The sequence below is a fragment of the Lithobates pipiens genome, unplaced genomic scaffold (genome assembly GCF_037356315.1).
Source record: "Lithobates pipiens isolate NorthernLeopardFrog02 unplaced genomic scaffold, aLitPip1_a1.2 Scaffold_30, whole genome shotgun sequence".
NCBI classification, from domain to species: Eukaryota; Metazoa; Chordata; class Amphibia; order Anura; family Ranidae; genus Lithobates; species Lithobates pipiens.
Genome location: NW_027507791.1, coordinates 28,627,317 through 28,649,792, shown reverse-complemented (window position 1 = coordinate 28,649,792; position 22,476 = coordinate 28,627,317). Strand labels below are relative to the sequence as shown.

At 55.9% G+C, this 22,476-nt stretch overlaps 1 protein-coding gene across 1 annotated transcript in view; it reads left to right on the top strand.

Moving 5' to 3' along the window:
- INTS3 (integrator complex subunit 3) overlaps positions 1-21,652 on the top strand; it is a 144,176-nt gene extending 122,524 nt beyond the window's left edge. Inside the window, 6 exon segments of the mRNA XM_077463837.1 lie at positions 1,489-1,537; positions 4,023-4,190; positions 12,336-12,436; positions 19,518-19,590; positions 20,874-21,027; positions 21,216-21,652. Of these exon segments, the coding sequence (XP_077319963.1) occupies positions 1,489-1,537; positions 4,023-4,190; positions 12,336-12,436; positions 19,518-19,590; positions 20,874-21,027; positions 21,216-21,293 (623 nt within the window). The 3' untranslated portion in view covers positions 21,294-21,652.
- Positions 21,653-22,476: the final 824 nt, after the last annotated feature.

The following is a 22,476-nucleotide window of genomic DNA, read 5'->3' as shown; positions in this document are numbered from 1 at the left end:
CTTACCGATCCACCCACCGGCCTGCCTCTTTCCTGACATTCCTTACTCCACCTCCTCCTCCTCTCATACCGATCCACCCACCGTCCTGCCTCTTTCCTGACATTCCCTACTTCACCTCCTCCTCCTCTCATACCGATCCACCCACCGTCCTGCCTCTTTCCTGAAATTCCTTACTCCACCTCCTCCTCCTCTCATACCGATCCAACCACCGTCTTGCCTCTTCCCTGACATTTCCTACTCCACCTTCTCCTCTCATACCGATCCAACCACCGTCTTGCCTCTTCCCTGACATTCCCTACTCCACCTTCTCCTCTCTTACCGATCCACCCACCGGCCTGCCTCTTTCCTGACATTCCTTACTCCACCTCCTCCTCCTCTCATACCGATCCACCCACCGTCCTGCCTCTTTCCTGACATTCCCTACTTCACCTCCTCCTCCTCTCATACCGATCCACCCACCGTCCTGCCTCTTTCCTGAAATTCCTTACTCCACCTCCTCCTCCTCTCATACCGATCCACCCACCGTCCTGCCTCTTTCCTGACATTCCTTACTCCACCTCCTCCTCCTCTCATACCGATCCACCCACCGTCCTGCCTCTTTCCTGACATTCCCTACTTCACCTCCTCCTCCTCTCATACCGATCCAACCACCGTCTTGCCTCTTCCCTGACATTTCCTACTCCACCTTCTCCTCTCATACCGATCCACCCGCCGGCCTACCTCTTTCCTGACATTCCTTACTCCACCTCCTCCTCCTCTCATACCGATCCAACCACCGTCTTGCCTCTTCCCTGACATTTCCTACTCCACCTTTTCCTCTCATACCGATCCACCCGCCGGCCTACCTCTTTCCTGACATTCCCTACTTCACCTCCTCCTCCTCTCATACCGATCCACCCACCGTCCTGCCTCTTTCCTGACATTCCTTACTCCACCTCCTCCTCCTCTGCTACCGATCCACCCACCGTCCTGCCTCTTTCCTGACATTCCTTTCTCCACCACCACCTCCTCTCATACCGATCCACCCACCGTCCTGCCTCTTCCCTGACATTCCCTACTTCCACCTCCTCCTCCTCTCATACCGATCCACCCACCGTCCTGCCTCTTTCCTGACATTCCTTACTCCACCACCACCTCCTCTCATACCGATCCAACCACCGTCTTGCCTCTTTCCTGAAATTCCTTACTCCACCTCCTCCTCCTCCTCCTCTCATACCGATCCACCCACCGTCCTGCCTCTTTCCTGACATTTCCTACTCCACCTCCTCCTCCTCTGCTACCGATCCACCCACCGTCCTGCCTCTTCCCTGACATTCCTTCACCCACTTCCTCCTTCTCTCTTACCGTTCCGCCCAGCATCCTGCTTCTTCCTTGACTTTCCTTCACCTACCGGTTGCTTTCCGTCTCCTCTGACCATGTGGGAGCCACCTAATAATAGAACATCTTTACCATTTTCGGTGACTTTTATACCTATTTTCCCTTTTGCAGAACACCCCGAAGCTCTGTCCTGCCTCCTCCTGCAGCTCCGCAGGGAAAAGTAAGTGGCATTTTTTGTTGTTATGATTGGAGAACCCCCTTCCCGATAATTTGCACCTCCCTGATCTGGACATGGACGCCGGATACGGACTTCTCCACCAGCTTCTCGGCTGTCGTAGGCCCCACTTACGCCCCACTTACGCCACACTTTAACAATATAGTGAACAATCGGGTAGAAGAGGGCAGCGGGAAAAGCATTTATTACTCTGACCTTCTATAAGAGCGCCACTTACCATAATTGGCGGGTTGTGCTGCACTTTCCCCCGCCGGCGGCGGTGAATAGCAGAGCCGGCGAGTCGTTTTATGTATGCAGGTCCGATGGTGTCGCACTCTGCAATATCCTGTACAGCGAGATCCCTTATCAGCCGCTGGATAATTTATTGCCGCCTCTGCCGTGTGCTGGGAGAGCGGGGGAGAGCGGGGGATTGTGGGTAACGGGGGGGGGGGGGGGCGCAGAACTCATCACTCAGCCTGATATTTCTCTGTATCGATTTATTTGCATTGTTTGTCCCCCGCTTGACCTTGTGTCCGCAGTAATCACCCACCCACGGGGGGGTTACATTGTTGCACAATGCAGGTCATTTGATAACTAGTCTGTCTCGCTGCAGCCTCTGAAGCACATTGTGAGAGGCTCACAGTGTGCGGTGAGATCAGAGGAAGCCGTTTTGGTGCGGCGGAGGAGCCGGGACACCTGTGCAAGCCTGAAGGTGAGAGAGGATTTAACCACTTGCTTGCGGAGGACTTACACCCCCCTTCCTGCCCAGGCCAAGTTCCAGCTTTCAGCGATGTCACACTTTGCATGACAATTACGCGGTCGTGCTACACTCTACACACAGGACATTTTTTTTTTTATCATTTTGTTCACACAAGTAGAGATTTCTTTTGGTTGGTATTTAATTGCCTCTGAGGGTTTTATTTTTTTACTACAGAAACAAAAAAAAAGGCCGAAAAATTTTTTTGAGGAAGAAAAAAAAAAAAGTGTTTTTCATAGTTTGTGATAAATATTTTGCAATTGGGTAATTTTTCCTCCTTCCCTGATGGGCACTTGATAGGTGGCACTGATAGTCTGCACTGATTGGGCAAAAATGATAGGCAGCACTGAAGGGCACTGAGATGGCACTGAAGGTCACTAAGAGGTGGAAGGGCACTAAGAGATGACACTGAAGGTCACTAAGAGATGACACTGAAGGTCACTAAGAGATGACACTGAAGGTCACTAAGAGATGACACTGAAGGTCACTAAGAGGTGGCACTGAAGGGCAGTAAAAGGTGGAAGGGCAGTAAGAGGTGGCACTGAAGGGCAGTAAGAGGTGTCACTGAAGGTCACCAAGAGGTGTCACTGAAGGGCAGTAAGAGGTGTCACTGAAGGTCACCAAGAGGTGTCACTGAAGGTCACTAAGAGGTGGAAGGGCACTAAGAGGTGGCACTGAAGGGCAGTAAAAGGTGGAAGGGCAGTAAGAGGTGGCACTGAAGGGCAGTAAGAGGTGTCACTGAAGGTCACCAAGAGGTGTCACTGAAGTGTCACCAAGAGGTGGCACTGAAGGGTCACCAAGAGGTGTCACTAAGAGGTGGAAGGGCACTAAGAGGTGGCACTGAAGGGCAGTAAAAGGTGGAAGGGCAGTAAGAGGTGGCACTGAAGGTCACCAAGAGGTGGCACTGAAGGTCACCAAGAGGTGGCACTGAAGGTCACCAAGAGGTGGCACTGAAGGTCACCAAGAGGTGTCACTGAAGGTCACCAAGAGGTGTCACTGAAGGTCACCAAGAGGTGTCACTGAAGGTCACTAAGAGATGTCACTGAAGGTCACTAAGAGGTGAAAGGGCACTAAGAGGTGGCGCTGATTGGCTGCACTGATTGGCGGCACTGTGTGGCACTGATGCCCCTGTAACGGAAGGCGGTTATTGGCTCTTCTCTCCTTTCCTCGCGCTGTCAGCATGAGGAGGAGAAAAAGCCGGTAACCGGCTTGTCTTTACTTCCATGATCAGCTGTCATTGGCTGACAGCTGATCACGTGGTAAAGGGCCGCTGTGATTGGCCCTTTACCCTATTCTGTGAGCAGCCAAAGTCCGAAGGACTCAACGATCCCAGAGCAGCGCAATCACGAGGGGACGTCCATGGATGCCCTCCTGGCACCGGAAGCCGCGGTGTAGATGTCTTTCAGCTACAGCGTGGGTGGAAAGTGGTTAATCCAAGCAGTGGCAGTACCTGAATTTGACCTCCTTATATAGTCCATGTACAGCAGAGCTCAGACTGCAGAGGGAAAAGCAGCACGGGGACACAATCAGTACTCCAGTGCTCGTGTGGTAACAAGGAGTATGCTGATAGTAGGAGAGAGCAGAGTCACGAGTAAATAGCCTCCGCAGTTTGATGTAGTTCCTCTGGAGGCACTCCAGCTCTGCCCATTACAGATTTGGTGACACCTTAGGTCAGTCAGGCAATCTGATCCTTTTTTTATTATTATTTATTTTATTTTTTTCCTTTTCCTTCAGGCCGACCGAGGAGATGGTGAAGATGGTACTGAGCCGCCCGTGCCACCCCGACGACCAGTTCACCACCAGCATCCTGCGCCACTGGTGCTTGAAACACGACGACCCCCTGGCGGAACACATCAAGTCTTTACTCATCAAAAACAACAGCCTGCCCCGCAAACGGCAGAGGTAAAAGGGGGTTCAATGTAACTAGAGATGCACCGATACCGGCGTCTGTGCCGATGCCAGGCACTTGTACGACTATCGCTACTCCCGCAAATGCCCCCGGCACCCAAACTGATACTTTGCGGTGGGATTCGCGTCAATACAAAAGGAATGGGAGCAGTGCAGTTCAAATGCAAAAATCTGCATTGGGGGGGGGGGGGGTCCCAAGCCCGCCGACGATAGCAAATCACGGCCGCTGGAGGAGGAGCTCTGGGACTCCATGTGTGTGTATAGGGAGGAAGTGATGTCAGCTTGGGGTCGGACTTCCCTAAATCTCCTACAACCCTGTGAGCAGCTCCTCCAGTGGCCGTGATTTGCTATCATCGGCGGGATCGGGGCACCCTATGCAGATTTTACATTTGAAGCGTACATAATGTGTGCCCCAATCCTGCCGATGATAGCAAATCAAGGCCACTGGAGGAGATGTAGAGGTGGTCCGCCCCCCAAGCTGACATCACTTCCTCCCTACACCCTCCGGGTCCCGGAACTTCTCCAGTGGCCGCGATTTGCTATCATCGGCGGGATCGGGGGCACCCTATGCAGATTTTGCATTTGAACTCTACTTAACGTGTGTCCCAATCCTGCCAATAATAGCAGATCGTGGCTGCTGGGGTTGCACATAGGACTGGAGGAGATGTGGAGGCGGTCCGCCCCCAAGCTGACATCACTTCCTCCCTACACCCTCGGGGGCCCGGAACTTCTTCTCCAGTGGCCGTGATTTGCTATCATCAGCGGGATCGGGGCACCCTATGCAGATTTTACATTTGAAGCGTACGTAACGTGTGTCCCAATCCTGCCGATGATAGCAAATCAAGGCCACTGGAGGAGATGTAGAGGTGGTCCGCCCCCAAGCTGACATCACTTCCTCCCTACACCCTCGGGGTCCCGGAACTTCTTCTCCAGTGGCCGCGATTTGCTATCATCGGCGGGATCGGGGCACCCTATGCAGATTTTACATTTGAAGCGTACATAATGTGTGCCCCAATCCTGCCGATGATAGCAAATCAAGGCCACTGGAGGAGATGTAGAGGTGGTCCGCCCCCCAAGCTGACATCACTTCCTCCCTACACCCTCCGGGTCCCGGAACTTCTCCAGTGGCCGCGATTTGCTATCATCGGCGGGATCGGGGGCACCCTATGCAGATTTTGCATTTGAACTCTACTTAACGTGTGTCCCAATCCTGCCAATAATAGCAGATCGTGGCTGCTGGGGTTGCACATAGGACTGGAGGAGATGTGGAGGCGGTCCGCCCCCAAGCTGACATCACTTCCTCCCTACACCCTCGGGGGCCCGGAACTTCTTCTCCAGTGGCCGTGATTTGCTATCATCAGCGGGATCGGGGCACCCTATGCAGATTTTACATTTGAAGCGTACGTAACGTGTGTCCCAATCCTGCCGATGATAGCAAATCAAGGCCACTGGAGGAGATGTAGAGGTGGTCCGCCCCCAAGCTGACATCACTTCCTCCCTACACCCTCGGGGTCCCGGAACTTCTTCTCCAGTGGCCGCGATTTGCTATCATCGGCGGGATCGGGACACCCTATGCAGATTTTGCATTTGAAGCGTACGTAACGTGTGCCCCAATCCTGCCGATGATAGCAAATCAAGGCCACTGGAGGAGATATGGAGGCGGTCCGCCCCCAAGCTGACATCACTTCCTCCCTACACCCTCGGGGTCCCGGAACTTCTTCTCCAGTGGCCGCGATTTGCTATCATCGGCGGGATCGGGACACCCTATGCAGATTTTACATTTGAACTCTACCGTATATACTCGAGTATAGGCTGACCCGAATATAAGCCGAGGCCCCCAATTTACCCCAAAAAAACTGGAAAACTTATTGACTCGTGTATAAGCCGAGGGTGAGACATGGCTGTCCATCCCTGTGTGTCCGTCCATCCCTGTGTGTGTGTCCGTCCATCCCTGTGTGTGTGTCCGTCCATCCCTGTGTGTGTGTCCGTCCATCCCTGTGTGTGTGTCCGTCCATCCCTGTGTGTGTGTCCGTCCATCCCTGTGTGTGTGTCCGTCCATCCCTGTGTGTGTGTCCGTCCGACCCTGTGTGTCCGTCCATCCCTGTGTGTGTGTCCGTCCATCCCTGTGTGTGTGTCCGTCCGACCCTGTGTGTCCATCCATCCCTGTGTGTGTGTGTCCATCCATCCATCCCTGTGTGTGTGTCCATCCATCCATCCCTGTGTGTGTGTCCATCCATCCATCCCTGTGTGTGTGTCCGTCCGACCCTGTGTGTGTGTGTCCGTCCATCCATCCCTGTGTGTGTGTGTCCGTCCATCCATCCCTGTGTGTGTGTGTCCGTCCATCCATCCCTGTGTGTGTGTGTCCGTCCATCCATCCCTGTGTGTGTGTCCATCCATCCATCCCTGTGTGTGTGTCCATCCATCCATCCCTGTGTGTGTGTCCATCCATCCATCCCTGTGTGTGTGTCCGTGCAGCCTTGTGTGTGTGTCCGTGCAGCCTACCTGTGTCCCGAGCCTCCTCCGTTCCCGAGCCTCCTCCGTTCCCGAGCCTCCTCCGTTCCCGAGCCTCCTCCGTTCCCGAGCCTCCTCCGTTCCCGAGCCTCCTCCGTTCCCGAGCCTCCTCCGTTCCCGAGCCTCCTTCGTTCCCGTGCCTCCTTCGTTCCCGTGCCCAGCCTCCGTCCTTCCAGGATCGCCGCTCTCCATCGGCGCCTCGGCGGCCATTCTACCTTTCAAAAGCCGCGCCTCCGCCTGTGATAGGCGGAACACTGAATTTCCCAGCAGTCTGTGTTCCGCCTATCACGGACATCCTCTCATCCTCGTCCGTAGTACGAGGATGAGCGGATGTCCGTGATAGGCGGAACACTGACTGCTGGGAAATTGAGTGTTCCGCCTATCACAGGCGGAGGCGTGGCTTTTGAAAGGTAGAATGGCCGCCGTCTGTCTGCTCGATACGCTGATCGAGCAGTCAGACAGCGGTGACTCGAGTATAAGCCGAGGGGGGCACTTTCAGCCTCAAAAAAGAGGCTGAAAATCTCGGCTTATACTCGAGTATATACGGTACTTAACGTGTGTCCCAATCCTGCCAATGATAGCAAATCACGGCTGGTGGAGGAGATGTGTAGAGGTGGTCCGCCCCCCAAGCTGACATCACTTCCGCCCTGCACCCTCGGGGTCCCGGAACTTCTTCTCCAGTGGCCGCGATTTGCTATCATCGGCGGGATCGGGACACCCTATGCAGATTTTGCATTTGGCCATTATATGTACTTTAATGTAAGTTCTAAGGTTTTTGAATAAACCGCCCACTAGATGGCGCTTCCCTTTCTACACACAGGAGCTGTGGGGGGGGGGGAGGGGGTTAATGCGATTCGGACAGGTATCGCACTGCATTTTTCTCCAAAATCGCATGCGATTCTTTGTAGTGCGATCTACTCCCATTTTTATTTTGTATTGCGCAAATCGTACCGCAAAGTGTGGGTATCGGCGAGTACTTGACCGAAAGTATCGGTACTCTTGTTTGCCAATAAACAAACCGGTATCGGTGCAACCTTTAAATTTAACTGAAAAACATGGCGGAGGAGAGGGGGGGGGGGATGCGGTTTACGGCTTTACAATCACCCCCACCCCCAACACCATTTAGTGCTGTCGCACCCCGTTTGCTTAGGCTTGTCCACTCAGGCCTGGCCAATCCACAACCCCAGGCTTCAGTGAGCAGTCACCACGGCAACTGAGAGACACCAGAGGGCGCAATCTAAGTGCAGTATCATAAATCTTTCATTATTTGCATATTGTCAGATATAAAGCGCCTGCAATGTACTCCAAAGCTGCCATCTGATAGTAAAGTATAGCCGTGCTGCAGTCAGAGCCCAATGGGAGCCGGGACAAGCTGTGATTTCCCGGGGGAGGAGGGGGATCCAGCACGGCCCAACCAGAGGGCGGCGGGGGGGGGGGGGGGGCACAGCCATTACCCTGCGAATAGACGGAGTGTGGCAGCTGCTCTGACAGCATGGCGGGTGATTGATGATGCATAATGGGGGAGGTGGGGGACCCCTGTCAGGCTGCATGGGGGGCCCTGTGGTTTCTGATGGTGGCGCCCTCATGAGAAACGCTGCCCAGAGGAAAGTGTAATGCAGCTCCTTAATTAATGAAGGAGACCGGGACTCCAAAGCTTACCGCAGTCCTGCCAGTTAGGAGAGTCAGAAATGACCTTCCTGTTGGGTCAGGTGACGGTAAATCCCACCAATGGGGCACAGACGGCAAAACCAAACCTGGCGGCTTTCAGCCGTTCCCTACTTGGTACAAAAGGTTTTGGCCCCATACTTTGCTATAGACAGTAACCCCCCCCCCCCCTCCCCAACTCCCTAGTCTGTCAGTCCGCTGTCACCGCCTGCGACTCTCATACTAATTACTTTGCCGAGACGTGAAGAGCCCTTACCCGGTGAGCATCGCCTGCCAAACAGCTGATTCCCCCTCCCCCCCCTCCACCCTTCTCCGCCAGCGACAGACGTTGCTCGACCTGAGTGTTTATCCGTCACAGAAATTCGCACACGGCTCGAGATCTCTCCAGCGCCGAGCACTCCTTGAGGCTTCAGCAATGGTGTCCTTCATCTCTGAAGTGCCTTCCAGAGCTCAGCGGGGCGATTATCGCAACATCCCAGGGGACGGCGAGAGGGCGGCCGCCGCCGGGGGGAAGGAGAAACCGACGACGTGTAATTGGAAAGATGACGAAAGGGAGAGCAGTGCCTAATGAGGGCAGCCAATCGGAATCCAGCTTTCACCTGCTGCTACCGTCGTAGCAGGGCAAAGGTGGTTGCTGATTGGTCGCAGTGGGTAGCTGAATCTTCTCACTGTTCTCCCTTATTAAAAGGGGAACATTAATGTTTCGGGGGCAATTAATTTTCTCTTCCTTTTTATTCATGGGCACCGCTGAATCTTCAGGTCATAACGGATGGCGGGAGGTGCGGAATTTTGGGGGCCGATCCAGCTCAAACGTTTCTGCTTTCCAGTAGGTGTCCCCTGGTCCTGGAGGTCCCTTCCAGAATGGGGGTACAGGGGGTGCCTGTGTCCTCGAGCCCTCTTTTTTTTTTTTTTTTTTTTTTTTTGCCATGCCTTGATGGTCATGAAGGGTGGCCCACATGGTGAAGGACTTACTGATGGAAGCCCTCGATTGAACGCACGTTGGCAGCCTTGGACGTTGGCCTTTCTTATCCCCCCCAAGTCCAGGGACCCACATGGAGGCTGTAGCCCCCCTCACCTCTGGGATGACATTATTGTGACTTAGTTTGTATGCGAGTACGTACCTGTTCAGGTCTTATCTGTTCGGGTTGGGAGGGGGGGGATGCTCGAAGGTTGGCCTCCCTCGTTTGTGTTAACTGTTTTACCACTCTCGGGGAACCATTGGTTGGGACAGCAGAAGGTACCACTCGTTTCATTGTCCTTGGTTTCCTTCCCTTGTCTGGTCTGAGCACCTACCTGGGTGCCACACCCTCCATGACCATCAAGACATGGTAAAGTCAAAAGGGGGGCCTCAAGGACCCAGACACCCTTGGCCCACATCCTTAGTTTTTAGGGTCTTCCCTTGTCTGGTTCGAGCACCTACCTGGGTGCCACACCCTCCATGACCATCAAGACATGGTAAAGTCAAAAGGGGGGCCTCAAGGACACAGATACCCTTGGCCCACATCCTTCGTTTTTAGGGTCTTCCCTTGTCTGGTTCGAGCACCTACCTGGGTGCCACACCCTCCATGACCATCAAGACATGGTAAAGTCAAAAGGGTGGCCTCAATGACACAGACATCCTTCGTTTTTAGGGTCTTCCCTTGTCCGGTTCGAGCACCTACCTGGGTGCCACACCCTCCATGACCATCAATACATGGTAAAGTCAAAAGGGGGGCCTCAAGGACACAGATACCCTTGGCCCACATCCTTCGTTTTTAGGGTCTTCCCTTGTCTGGTTCGAGCACCGACCTGGGTGCCACACCCTCCATGACCATCAAGACATGGTAAAGTCAAAAGGGGGGCCTCAAGGACACAGATACCCTTGGCCCACATCCTTCGTTTTTAGGGTCTTCCCTTGTCTGGTTCGAGCACCTACCTGGGTGCCACACCCTCCATGACCATCAAGACATGGTAAAGTCAAAAGGGTGGCCTCAATGACACAGACATCCTTCGTTTTTAGGGTCTTCCCTTGTCCGGTTCGAGCACCTACCTGGGTGCCACACCCTCCATGACCATCAATACATGGTAAAGTCAAAAGGGGGGCCTCAAGGACACAGATACCCTTGGCCCACAGCCTTCGTTTTTAGGGTCTTCCCTTGTCTGGTTCGAGCACCTACCTGGGTGCCACACCTTCCATGACCATAAAGACATGGTAAAGTCAAAAGGGGGGCCTCAAGGACACAGACACCCTTGGCCCACATCCTTAGTTTTTAGGGTCTTCCCTTGTCCAAATTTGAGCACCTACCTGGGTGCCACACCCTCCATGGTTGCCAAGGCACAGCAAAGTCAAAAAGGGGTCTCAAGGACACCCCTTGGCCCACGTCCTTTAGTGTCCAGGTCGTTCCCTTGTCTGATGTGAGCACCTACCTGGCTTGCCACACCTTCCAGGAATGTTATGACAAAGCAAAGTCAAAAGGGGGCCCTGAGGACACCGGCACCCCTCGGCCCACGTCCTTCGTTTCCAGGGCATTCCCTTGTCTGGTCTGAACATCTGCCTGAGTGCCACACCCTCCATGACCATCAAGATATGGCAAAGTCAAGGACACTGACGCACCTTGGCTTGCGTCCTTAGTTTTCAGGGTCTTCCCTTGTCAGATCTGAGCATCTACCTGGGTGCCACACCCTCCATGACTGCCAAGACATGGATAAATCAAAATGGAGTCTCAAAGTCACCGACACCCTCTGGCCCATGTCCTTAATTTCCAGGGTCTTCCCTTCTCCAATCTGAGCATCTACCTGGCTGCCACACCTTCCATGACCATGAAGGCATGGTAAGTCAAAAGGGGGCCTCAAGGACACCGACACCCCTTGGCCTACATCCTTCGTTTCTTGGGCCATCTCTTGTCCTTTCTGAGTATCTATCTGGGTGCCACACTTTCCATAACCATCAAGGCATAGCAAAGTCAAAAGGGGGGCCCCCAAGGACACAAACATCACATGGCCCATGTTCAGGGCTGGAACAGAGGCCCCCAGAACCAGAAGGACTTGTATTAGGAAGCAGAGAGGTTTGAGTGGGAAGTGGGCACAAAAATGTCCTGTCATGGAGGGAGTGGCACCCAGGTAGATGCTTGGATCAGATGAGGGAAGCCAAGGACAAGGAAGGAACCAATGGGTCCCCAAAAAGGGAAAACGGTTGACCCAAATGACGAGGCCCAGAACCCCCCCAAACAGCTGAAATGGCACATTCCAACTAACTTACCTGGGGGGGGGGGAATAAGGCCATCGTCCAAAGGTGTGGACGCAGATACTGGCAGTCAGTCAATTGAGGGTTTCCAGCAATAAGGCCTTCACCATGCAGGACACCTTCCATGATCATCAAGACATGGCAAAGTCAAAAGAGGGGTCCTGAGGACACCGACACCCGCTGGCCCGCGTTCTTGGCTAGAACGGAGGCCTCCAGGACCAGGGGGACCTAGATTGGAAAGCAGAGAAGATAAGAGTGGTGAGCGGCCCTACAAATGTCGCGTCCAACACAGAAACTGAGAGGATCTGCCGCCATCTGAAGATCCAGAGCACCATGGGATAGCAATAGTCATCTCCTTTCAGACGCTCAGTCTCTGATTGGAATTGCAGAGAAGGGGGATGGGGGGTAGTTGCTGACATTTTTTTCAGAGGGTGGTGTTTGGGGGCGGGGGGGGGGGGGGCGGGTTGCTTTTGGAGATTTTGCGGCGGGCTTCAAGCACTGGCAGGTCTTTGGCCGATCGGATTCCCAAGATAATGTCTACTATCTGTGGTCAGAAATCCCAATCTAACTTTGATTGGATACGTCTTCTGATTGGACAGACGAGGTTGGGGTGACGAAATGTTTGGCTCCGATCGAGAACTTCATTAGAAGGCTGACGCGTTTTGAGACTAGTTGTCATGTGTAGGGTGTGATTGTCCGCGGGGGAGGTGTATGAACGCTGTCGCCTCTTCTCTTGGCAGCCTGCGGAGTTCCAGCAGTAAGTTGGCGCAGTTGACGTTGGAGCAGATCCTGGAGCATCTGGATAACCTGAGACTGAACCTGTCCAATACCAAACAGAACTGTGAGTACCCCCATCCCCCACAGAACTACGAGTACCCCCACCCCCCCACCGAACTACGAGTACCCCCACCGAACTACGAATACCCCCACCGAACTACGAGTACCCCCACCCCCCCACCGAACTACGAGTACCCCCACCCCCCCACCGAACTACGAGTACCCCCGTCCCCCACCGAACTACGAGTACCCCCGTCCCCCACCGAACTACGAGTACCCCCATCCCCCACCGAACTACGAGTACCCCCGTCCCCCACCGAACTACGAGTACCCCCGTCCCCCACCGAACTACGAGTACCCCCGTCCCCCACCGAACTACGAGTACCCCCGTCCCCCACCGAACTACGAGTACCCCCGTCCCCCACCGAACTACGAGTACCCCCGTCCCCCACCGAACTACGAGTACCCCCGTCCCCCACCCGAACTACGAGTACCCCCGTCCCCCACACCGAACTACGAGTACCCCCTCCCCCACCGAACTACGAGTACCCCCGTCCCCCACCCCGAACTACGAGTACCCCCGTCCCCCACCCCGAACTACGAGTACCCCCGTCCCCCACCCCGAACTACGAGTACCCCCGTCCCCCACCCCGAACTACGAGTACCCCCGTCCCCCACCCCGAACTACGAGTACCCCCGTCCCCCACCGAACTACGAGTACCCCCGTCCCCCACCGAACTACGAGTACCCCCGTCCCCCACCGAACTACGAGTACCCCCGTCCCCCACCGAACTACGAGTACCCCCGTCCCCCACACCGAACTACGAGTACCCCCGTCCCCCACCGAACTCCGAGTACCCCCGTCCCCCACCCCGAACTACGAGTACCCCCGTCCCCCACCCCGAACTACGAGTACCCCCGTCCCCCACCCCGAACTACGAGTACCCCGTCCCCCACCGAACTACGAGTACCCCCGTCCCCCACCGAACTACGAGTACCCCCGTCCCCCACCGAACTACGAGTACCCCGTCCCCCACCGAACTACGAGTACCCCCGTCCCCCACACCGAACTACGAGTACCCCCCTCCCCCACACCGAACTACGAGTACCCCCGTCCCCCACCGAACTACGAGTACCCCCCTCCCCCACACCGAACTACGAGTACCCCCCTCCCCCACACCGAACTACGAGTACCCCCGTCCCCCACCGAACTACGAGTACCCCCGTCCCCCACCGAACTACGAGTACCCCCGTCCCCCACCGAACTACGAGTACCCCCGTCCCCCCACCGAACTACGAGTACCTCCGTCCCCCACCGAACTACGAGTACCCCCCACCGAACTACGAGTACCCCCACACCGAACTACGAGTCCCCCACACCGAACTACGAGTCCCCCCACACCGAACTACGAGTCCCCCCACACCGAACTACGAGTCCCCCCACACCGAACTACGAGTCCCCCCACACCGAACTACGAGTCCCCCCACACCGAACTACGAGTCCCCCACACCGAACTACGAGTCCCCCCACACCGAACTACGAGTCCCCCCACACCGAACTACGAGTCCCCCCACACCGAACTACGAGTCCCCCCACACCGAACTACGAGTACCCCCGTCCCCCACACCGAACTACGAGTACACCCCCCCCCCCCCAGATCCTCACATATCGCCTGCCCTTTCCCCTTCTCAATAACCAATTACACAAATGCAGTCCAGTTCCCAGCTCTGCCTCCAGACCCCTGCAGCATCAAAACAAATCTGCTGGTGTCACTCTGCCCCCCCCCCCCCCCCAAAAAAAAATATCTCCTGCTCCTTCTTTTATGGCAGCCCCCTCCAACCCATCTCCCATCATTCCTCCCATGCCAAATACCCCCTTCCCCCACTGATCTCCCTCTCTCCCTACAGCAGTCACACAGGCACCCCCCACCACACACACACACTTCTCCCATGGCAATGCCCCCCTTCTTCATCCATCTCCCTTTCCTTTGGCAGTCCCCCATTCACCACCAATCTCCCTCTCCCCCCTATGATGGTCCCCCTTCCCCATCCCTCTCCCCCCTATGATGGTCCCCCTTCCCCATCCCTCTCCCCCTATGATGGTCCCCTTCCCCATCCCTCTCCCCCCTATGATGGTCCCCTTCCCCATCCCTCTCCCCCCTATGATGGTCCCCCTTCCCGATCCATCTCCCTCCTATGATGGTCCCCCTTCCCCATCCCTCTCCCCCCTATGATGGTCCCCCTTCCCCATCCCTCTCCCCCCTATGATGGTCCCCCTTCCCCATCCCTCTCCCCCCTATGATGGTCCCCTTCCCCATCCCTCTCCCCCCTATGATGGTCCCCCTTCCCTATCCATCCATCTCCACCCCCCCCCCCCTTTGATGGTCCCCCTTCCTCATCCATCTCCCTCTCCTATGGCAGTCGTGTCTCCTTATCATCCCACTGGACCCGCAATTCATTCTCTGATCTATCTATAGCTCTGTAATTCTGTTACCGCTAGACCGATCCGTTATCACATCCAATCCTCATCCCTGCCTGGTGTAGAGCTCTGCCTCCCCCTAGTGGCCAGACCGGGTCACTGCAGACACATCCATACATTTCTATAAAGCCTTAATATCTAATGATCTCGCACTTTGTCAGCATGTCTCCAATATACCCCCCCCCCAGCAGTACAGACTCACCTTTCCTCTCCTCCCCTGCAGGCATGTCTCCAATATAGCCCCCCCCCCCCCAGCAGTACAGACTCACCTTTCCTCTCCTCCCCTGCAGGCATGTCTGCAATATACCCCCCCCTCCCCCAGCAGTACAGACTCACCTTTCCTCTCCTCCCCTGCAGGCATGTCTGCAATATACCCCCCCCCCCCCAGCAGTACAGACTCACCTTTCCTCTCCTCCCCTGCAGGCATGTCTGCAATATACCCCCCCCCCCCAGCAGTACAGACTCACCTTTCCTCTCCTCCCCTGCAGGCATGTCTGCAATATACCCCCCCCCCTAGCAGTACAGACTCACCTTTCCTCTCCTCCCCTGCAGGCATGTCTGCAATATACCCCCCCCCCCCCCCCCCAGCAGTACAGACTCACCTTTCCTCTCCTCCCCTGCAGGCATGTGTCCAATATACCCCCCCCCCCCCCAGCAGTACAGACTCACCTTTCCTCTCCTCCCCTGCAGGCATGTGTCCAATATACCCCCCCCCCCCCCCCCCAGCAGTACAGACTCACCTTTCCTCTCCTCCCCTGCAGGCATGTGTCCAATATACCCCCCCCCCCCTCCAGCAGTACAGACTCACCTTTCCTCTCCTCCCCTGCAGGCATGTGTCCAATATACTCCCCCCCCCCCCCCCCCCCAGCAGTACAGACTCACCTTTCCTCTCCTCCCCTGCCGGCATGTTTCCAATATACCCCCCCCCCCCCCAGCAGTACAGACTCACCTTTCCTCTCCTCCCCTGCAGGCATGTGTCCAATATACCCCCCCTATCAGTACAGACTCACGTTTCCACTCCTCCCCTGCAGGCATGTGTCCAATATACCCCCCCCCCCCCCATCAGTGCAGATTCACCTTTCCTCTCCTCCCCTGCAGGCATGTTTCCAATATACCCCCCCCCCCCCCATCAGTACAGACTCACGTTTCCACTCCCTCCCCTGCAGGCATGTGTCCAATATACCCCCCCATCAGTACAGATTCACCTTTCCTCTCCTCCCCTGCAGGCATGTTTCCAATATACCCCCCCCCCCAGCAGTACAGATTCACCTTTCCTCTCCTCCCCTGCAGGCATGTTTCCAATATACCCCCCCCCCCCAGCAGTACAGATTCACCTTTCCTCTCCTCCCCTGCAGGCATGTTTCCAATATACCCCCCCCATCAGTACAGACTCACGTTTCCACTCCTCCCCTGCAGGCATGTGTCCAATATACCCCCCCCCCAGCAGTACAGATTCACCTTTCCTCTCCTCCCCTGCAGGCATGTTTCCAATATACCCCCCCCCCATCAGTACAGACTCACGTTTCCACTCCTCCCCTGCAGGCATGTGTCCAATATACCCCCCCCCCCCCCCCCCAGCAGTACAGACTCACCTTTCCTCTCCTCCCCTGCAGGCATGTGTCCAATATACCCCCCCCCCCCCCCCCAGCAGTACAGACTCACCTTCCTCTCCTCCCCTGCAGGCATGTGTCCAATATACCCCCCCCCCCCCCCAGCAGTACAGACTCACCTTTCCTCTCCTCCCCTGCAGGCATGTGTCCAATATACCCCCCCCCCCCCCCAGCAGTACAGACTCACCTTTCCTCTCCTCCCCTGCAGGCATGTGTCCAATATACCCCCCCCCCCCCCCCCAGCAGTACAGACTCACCTTTCCTCTCCCCCCCTGCAGGCATGTGTCCAATATACTCCCCCCCCCCCCCCCCCCCCAGCAGTACAGACTCACCTTTCCTCTCCTCCCCTGCCGGCATGTTTCCAATATACCCCCCCCCCCATCAGTACAGACTCACGTTTCCACTCCTCCCCTGCAGGCATGTGTCCAATATACCCCCCCTATCAGTACAGACTCACGTTTCCACTCCTCCCCTGCAGGCATGTGTCCAATATACCCCCCCCCCCCCCCATCAGTACAGATTCACCTTTCCTCTCCTCCCCTGCAGGCATGTTTCCCAATATACCCCCCCCCCCCCCATCAGTACAGACTCACCTTTCCTCTCCTCCCCTGCAGGCATGTGTCCAATATACCCCCCCCCCCCCCCAGCAGTACAGACTCACCTTTCCTCTCCCCCCCTGCAGGCATGTGTCCAATATACTCCCCCCCCCCCCCCCCAGCAGTACAGACTCACCTTTCCTCTCCTCCCCTGCCGGCATGTTTCCAATATACCCCCCCCCCCCATCAGTACAGACTCACGTTTCCACTCCTCCCCTGCAGGCATGTGTCCAATATACCCCCCCTATCAGTACAGACTCATGTTTCCACTCCTCCCCTGCAGGCATGTGTCCAATATACCCCCCCCCCCCCCCCAGCAGTACAGACTCACGTTTCCTCTCCTCCCCTGAAGGCATGTGTCCAATATACCCCCCCCCCAGCAGTACAGACTCACGTTTCCACTCCTCCCCTGCAGGCATGTGTCCAATATACCCCCCCATCAGTACAGATTCACCTTTCCTCTCCTCCCCTGCAGGCATGTTTCCAATATACCCCCCCCATCAGTACAGACTCACGTTTCCACTCCTCCCCTGCAGGCATGTGTCCAATATACCCCCCCCCCCCCCCCCCCAGCAGTACAGACTCACGTTTCCTCTCCTCCCTGCAGGCATGTGTCCAATATACCCCCCCCCCCCCCCAGCAGTACAGGACTCACCTTTCCTCTCCTCCCCTGCAGGCATGTGTCCAATATACCCCCCCCCCCCCCAGCAGTACAGACTCACCTTTCCTCTCCTCCCCTGCAGGCATGTGTCCAATATACCCCCCCCCCCCCCAGCAGTACAGACTCACCTTTCCTCTCCTCCCCTGCAGGCATGTGTCCAATATACCCCCCCCCCCCCAGCAGTACAGACTCACGTTTCCTCTCCTCCCTGCAGGCATGTGTCCAATATACCCCCCCCCCCCCCCCATCAGTACAGACTCATGTTTCCTCTCCTCCCCTGCAGGCATGTGTCCAATATACCCCCCCCCCAGCAGTACAGACTCACCTTTCCTCTCCTCCCCTGCAGGCATGTGTCCCAATATACCCCCCCCCAGCAGTACAGACTCACCTTTCCTCTCCTCCCCTGCAGGCATGTGTCCAATATACCCCCCCCCCCCAGCAGTACAGATTCACTTTTCCTCTCCTCCCCTGCAGGCATGTTTCCAATATACCCCCCCCCCCAGCAGTACAGACTCACCTTTCCTCTCCTCCCCTGCCGGCATGTGTCCAATATACCCCCCCCCCCACCCCCCCCCCCCCCCCCCAGCAGTACAGACTCACCTTTCCACCTTTCCTCTCCTCCCCTGCAGGCATGTGTCCAATATACCCCCCCCCCCCCCAGCAGTACAGACTCACCTTTCCTCTCCTCCCCTGCAGGCATGTGTCCAATATACCCCCCCCAGCAGTACAGACTCACCTTTCCTCTCCTCCCCTGCAGGCATGTTTCCAATATACCCCCCCCCCCCAGCAGTACAGACTCACCTTTCCTCTCCTCCCCTGCAGACATATGTCCAATATACCCCCCCCAGCAGTACAGACTCACCTTTCCTCTCCTCCCCTGCAGACATATGTCCAATATACCCCCCCCAGCAGTACAGACTCACCTTTCCTCTCCTCCCCTGCAGGCATGTGTCCAATATACCCCCCCCCCCCCCCAGCAGTACAGACTCACCTTTCCTCTCCTCCCCTGCAGACATATGTCCAATATACCCCCCCCAGCAGTACAGACTCACCTTTCCTCTCCTCCCCTGCAGGCATGTTTCCAATATACCCCCCCCCCCCCAGCAGTACAGACTCACCTTTCCTCTCCTCCCCTGCAGACATATGTCCAATATACCCCCCCCAGCAGTACAGGACTCACCTTTCCTCTCCTCCCCTGCAGGCATGTGTCCAATATACCCCCCCCCAGCAGTACAGACTCACCTTTCCTCTCCTCCCCTGCAGACATATGTCCAATATACCCCCCCCCAGCAGTACAGACTCACCTTTCCTCTCCTCCCCTGCAGGCATGTGTCCAATATACCCCCCCCCAGCAGTACAGACTCACCTTTCCTCTCCTCCCCTGCAGACATATGTCCAATATACCCCCCTTTATTTTCCAGCAGTACAGACTCACCTTTCCTCTCCTCCCCCGCAGCCTTGTCTCGAATATACCCCCCGCAATACAGACTCGCCCCCCCCCCCCCCCCCCGCAATACAGACTCGCCCCCCCCCCCCCCCCCCCGCAATACAGACTCGCCCCCCCCCCGCAATACAGACTCGCCCCCCCCCCCCCCCCGCAATACAGACTCGCCCCCCCCCCCCCCGCAATACAGACTCGCCCCCCCCCCCCCGCAATACAGACTCACATTTCCTGTCCCCCCCCCCCCCCCTGCATGTCTCCAAAATATACATATTAGTCCTGAGTGTAAATTCTCTAAGTGATGAGGTTACAGATGATTATTATGGGATGTAATGGATGTATACGATTGTCTGCTCAGTTTTCAGCCAGACGCCGATCCTGCAGGCTCTCCAGCACGTCCAGGCCAGCTGTGATGAGGCGCATAAGATGAAGTAAGAATGGGAACATCTCATTTATATGTACCCGGCACCCTCCAAAACTGTGTGCTCACCCCTCCCCACATTACTGCAAGGTTATTCATGCAGAGCAGGGAGAAGCCCCCATTGCATCCTGGGACCCCCAGACCCGCTCAGTTATGACCTGCAGTTGATTAGTAATGTCTGGAGAAATACTTGAGTGATAGAGACCAGATCATAAGGGGGCTGAACGCAAGAAATGGGTGTTTTGTCTGCTTATTATACACACACACACACACCACCTGAATGCTGAAATCAGGCTTGCAGTGAGTGCTTGGGGGTGGTGACAGAGGAGAGCTCAGGGGGCTCACAAGTGGGGGGTGTACTACAGTAGTAGTGCGAGGGAAGCAGAAGAGTGAGGATGATTGTACAGCACTGCGGGGTCTGAATGGTGGTCTCACCCTTCGGGGGGGGATTACAATGAGGCTGGTGTAATTTTTTGGCTAATCGTTTGACAGGTGAATTGGTTCTATGGATGTTTTCCACTTTTCTAAAGAGCTGTAATAGGTGTAGTAACTGACCTCTGCCAGGAGGTGGTGCTCTGTGCCACCCCCATCTGTCCTCCCACTGTAATGGCCACCTCCTGAGGTGTGGAACCCTTTATTTTTTGCCAGGAGGTGGCGCTGTGTTCCCCATCTGCCCACTTACTGTAATGGTCACCTCTAAGGTGCAGTACCTCCTATTTTTTTTATTTTTTGCCAGGAGGTAGCGCTGTGTCCCACATCTGCCCACTCACTGTAATGCCAACCTCTGAGGTGCAGTACCTTTCATTTTTGCCAGGGGGTGGCGCTGTGTTTCTCATCTGTCCACTCACTAAAATTGCCACCTCTGAGGTACAGTACCTCCTATTTTTAATTTTTTCTGCCAGGAGGTGGTGCTGTGTCCCACATCTGCCCACTCTCCGTAATGCCCGCCTCTGAGGTGCAGTACCTCCTATTTTTATTTTGCCAGGAGGTGGCGCTATGCCCCCCGTCTATCCACTCACCATAATGCCCACCTCTGAGGTGCAGTACCTCCTATTTTTAATTTTTTTGCCAGGACGTGGTACTGTGTCCCCCGTTACCCCCCCGTCCATCCACTCACCATCATGCCCGCCCCTGAGGTGCAGCACCTTCCATTTTTGCCGGGGGGTGGCGCTGTGTTTCTCATCTGTCCACTCGCTATAATTGCCACCTCTGAGGCGCAGTACCACCTCTTTCTTTTTTTTCCAGGAGGTGGCGCTGTGTCCCCCACTCACATTGCTGTGTTCCATCCGTCAGGTTCAGCGACCTTTTCTCGCTGGCGGAGGAGTACGAGGACTCGACGAAGACGCCAAAGAACCGGCGGAAAGGTCCCATGACCAGCCCCCGCAGCAGGAAGACCACAGCGCAGCCGACCAACATGGAGGAGTCGTCTGCGTCCAGCAGCGCCTCGGTGAGAGTCGGGCAGGTGGTGGGGGAGGAGGGGGGTGTTACCTGTGTTCTGGTGGGCGGGGCATAAGGAATGTAAAGCAAATGCTCCGTTGTTTTGGGTTAGTTTTTTTTACCATAGTGGTGGGCGGGGCAGAGGGGCGGGGTCAGGATATATTCGCCGTCATAACGAATGTGGTTTTTCTTTTGCAGGAAGAGGAAGACGCAAAGCCAAAGCCCAGCAAGCGGAAGAGGAAGGGCTCTGCGGCGGTGGGATCGGACAGCGATTGATAGCTCCGCCCCCCCTCCCACTTTGCCCTAGTGGATGCTGACGCGACCTGCGGGGTCAGCTGATGATTTGTTCACAGCTGCGATTGGCCAGTCGATGCTTCCCCCCCCCCTCCCCCAGACTCCTTGATGACATCAAATACCTGGCGGCCATTTTTCCTCTTCCCCGCAGACAGGACGACGCCCCATCTGTGCGCAGGAGGCCGGCCATTTATAGAAATCTCTTATTTTCTTACTGGACTGTATATAAACTGCGTGTGGCGAGTCTCCGCCTCCTCTGTGTACATTTTTTTTTCTTTTTTCTTTTTTTTTTTAAAGAAAGTGAAAATATTTTAAAACACAATAAATGGTTTGTGATACCCGATGCGTTTCCCCGGCGTTTCCCCTGCCGCAAAGCATGGCCGTTTGTTGTGATTCGTCGCTGGTTCTTCTGGGAGGAGAGAGGCAGGGGGGAGATTGGTGATTGGTGTAGGAAGACGGTGGTAGTGGGTGTGGCCACTGAGGGACCCCCCCTCCCCTTCCCGAGGTAGGGGGGTGTGACCTCTAAAAGAATCTCTTCACCTTTGGTTAGCCCACAGAGTAAGGGGTGTGGCCTCTGGGGTTCCCCTTCCTTGTACAGTTAGGGGTGTGGCCTCTGGGGGGGGCCTTCCTCCGCTACCAGAACAGTTAGGGGTGTGGCTTTTGGGGGGCCCTTCCTCCACCCCCTGTACAGTTAGAGGTATGACCTCTAGGGGTTCCCTACCTCTACCACCACAGTTAGGGGTGTGCTCTCTGGGGGGGGGCCTTCCTTCAGTTCATGTATAGTTAGGCGTGTGACCACTGGGGGCACCTTCCTTCACTGCATGTACAGTTAGAGGTGTGGCCTCCGGGGGGCCCCTTCCTTCACTACCAGCACAATTAGGGGGTGTAAACTCTGGGGGGCCCCTTCTCCCCTGCCTGCACAGTTAGGGGTGTGACCTCTTTTGAGGGCCCTACCCCCACTACTAGCACAGTTAGGGGTGGGGCCTTTGGGGTTCCTCTTCCTCCACAGCCTGTACAGTTAGGGGTGTGACCTCTGGGGGGGTGGGGTCCTCTCCCACTGCCTGCACAGTTAGGGGTGTGACTTCTGTGGGGGGGGGCCCTCTTCCACTGTCTGCACAGTTAGGGGTGGGACCTTCGGGGGGGCTCTTCCACTGCCTGCACACTT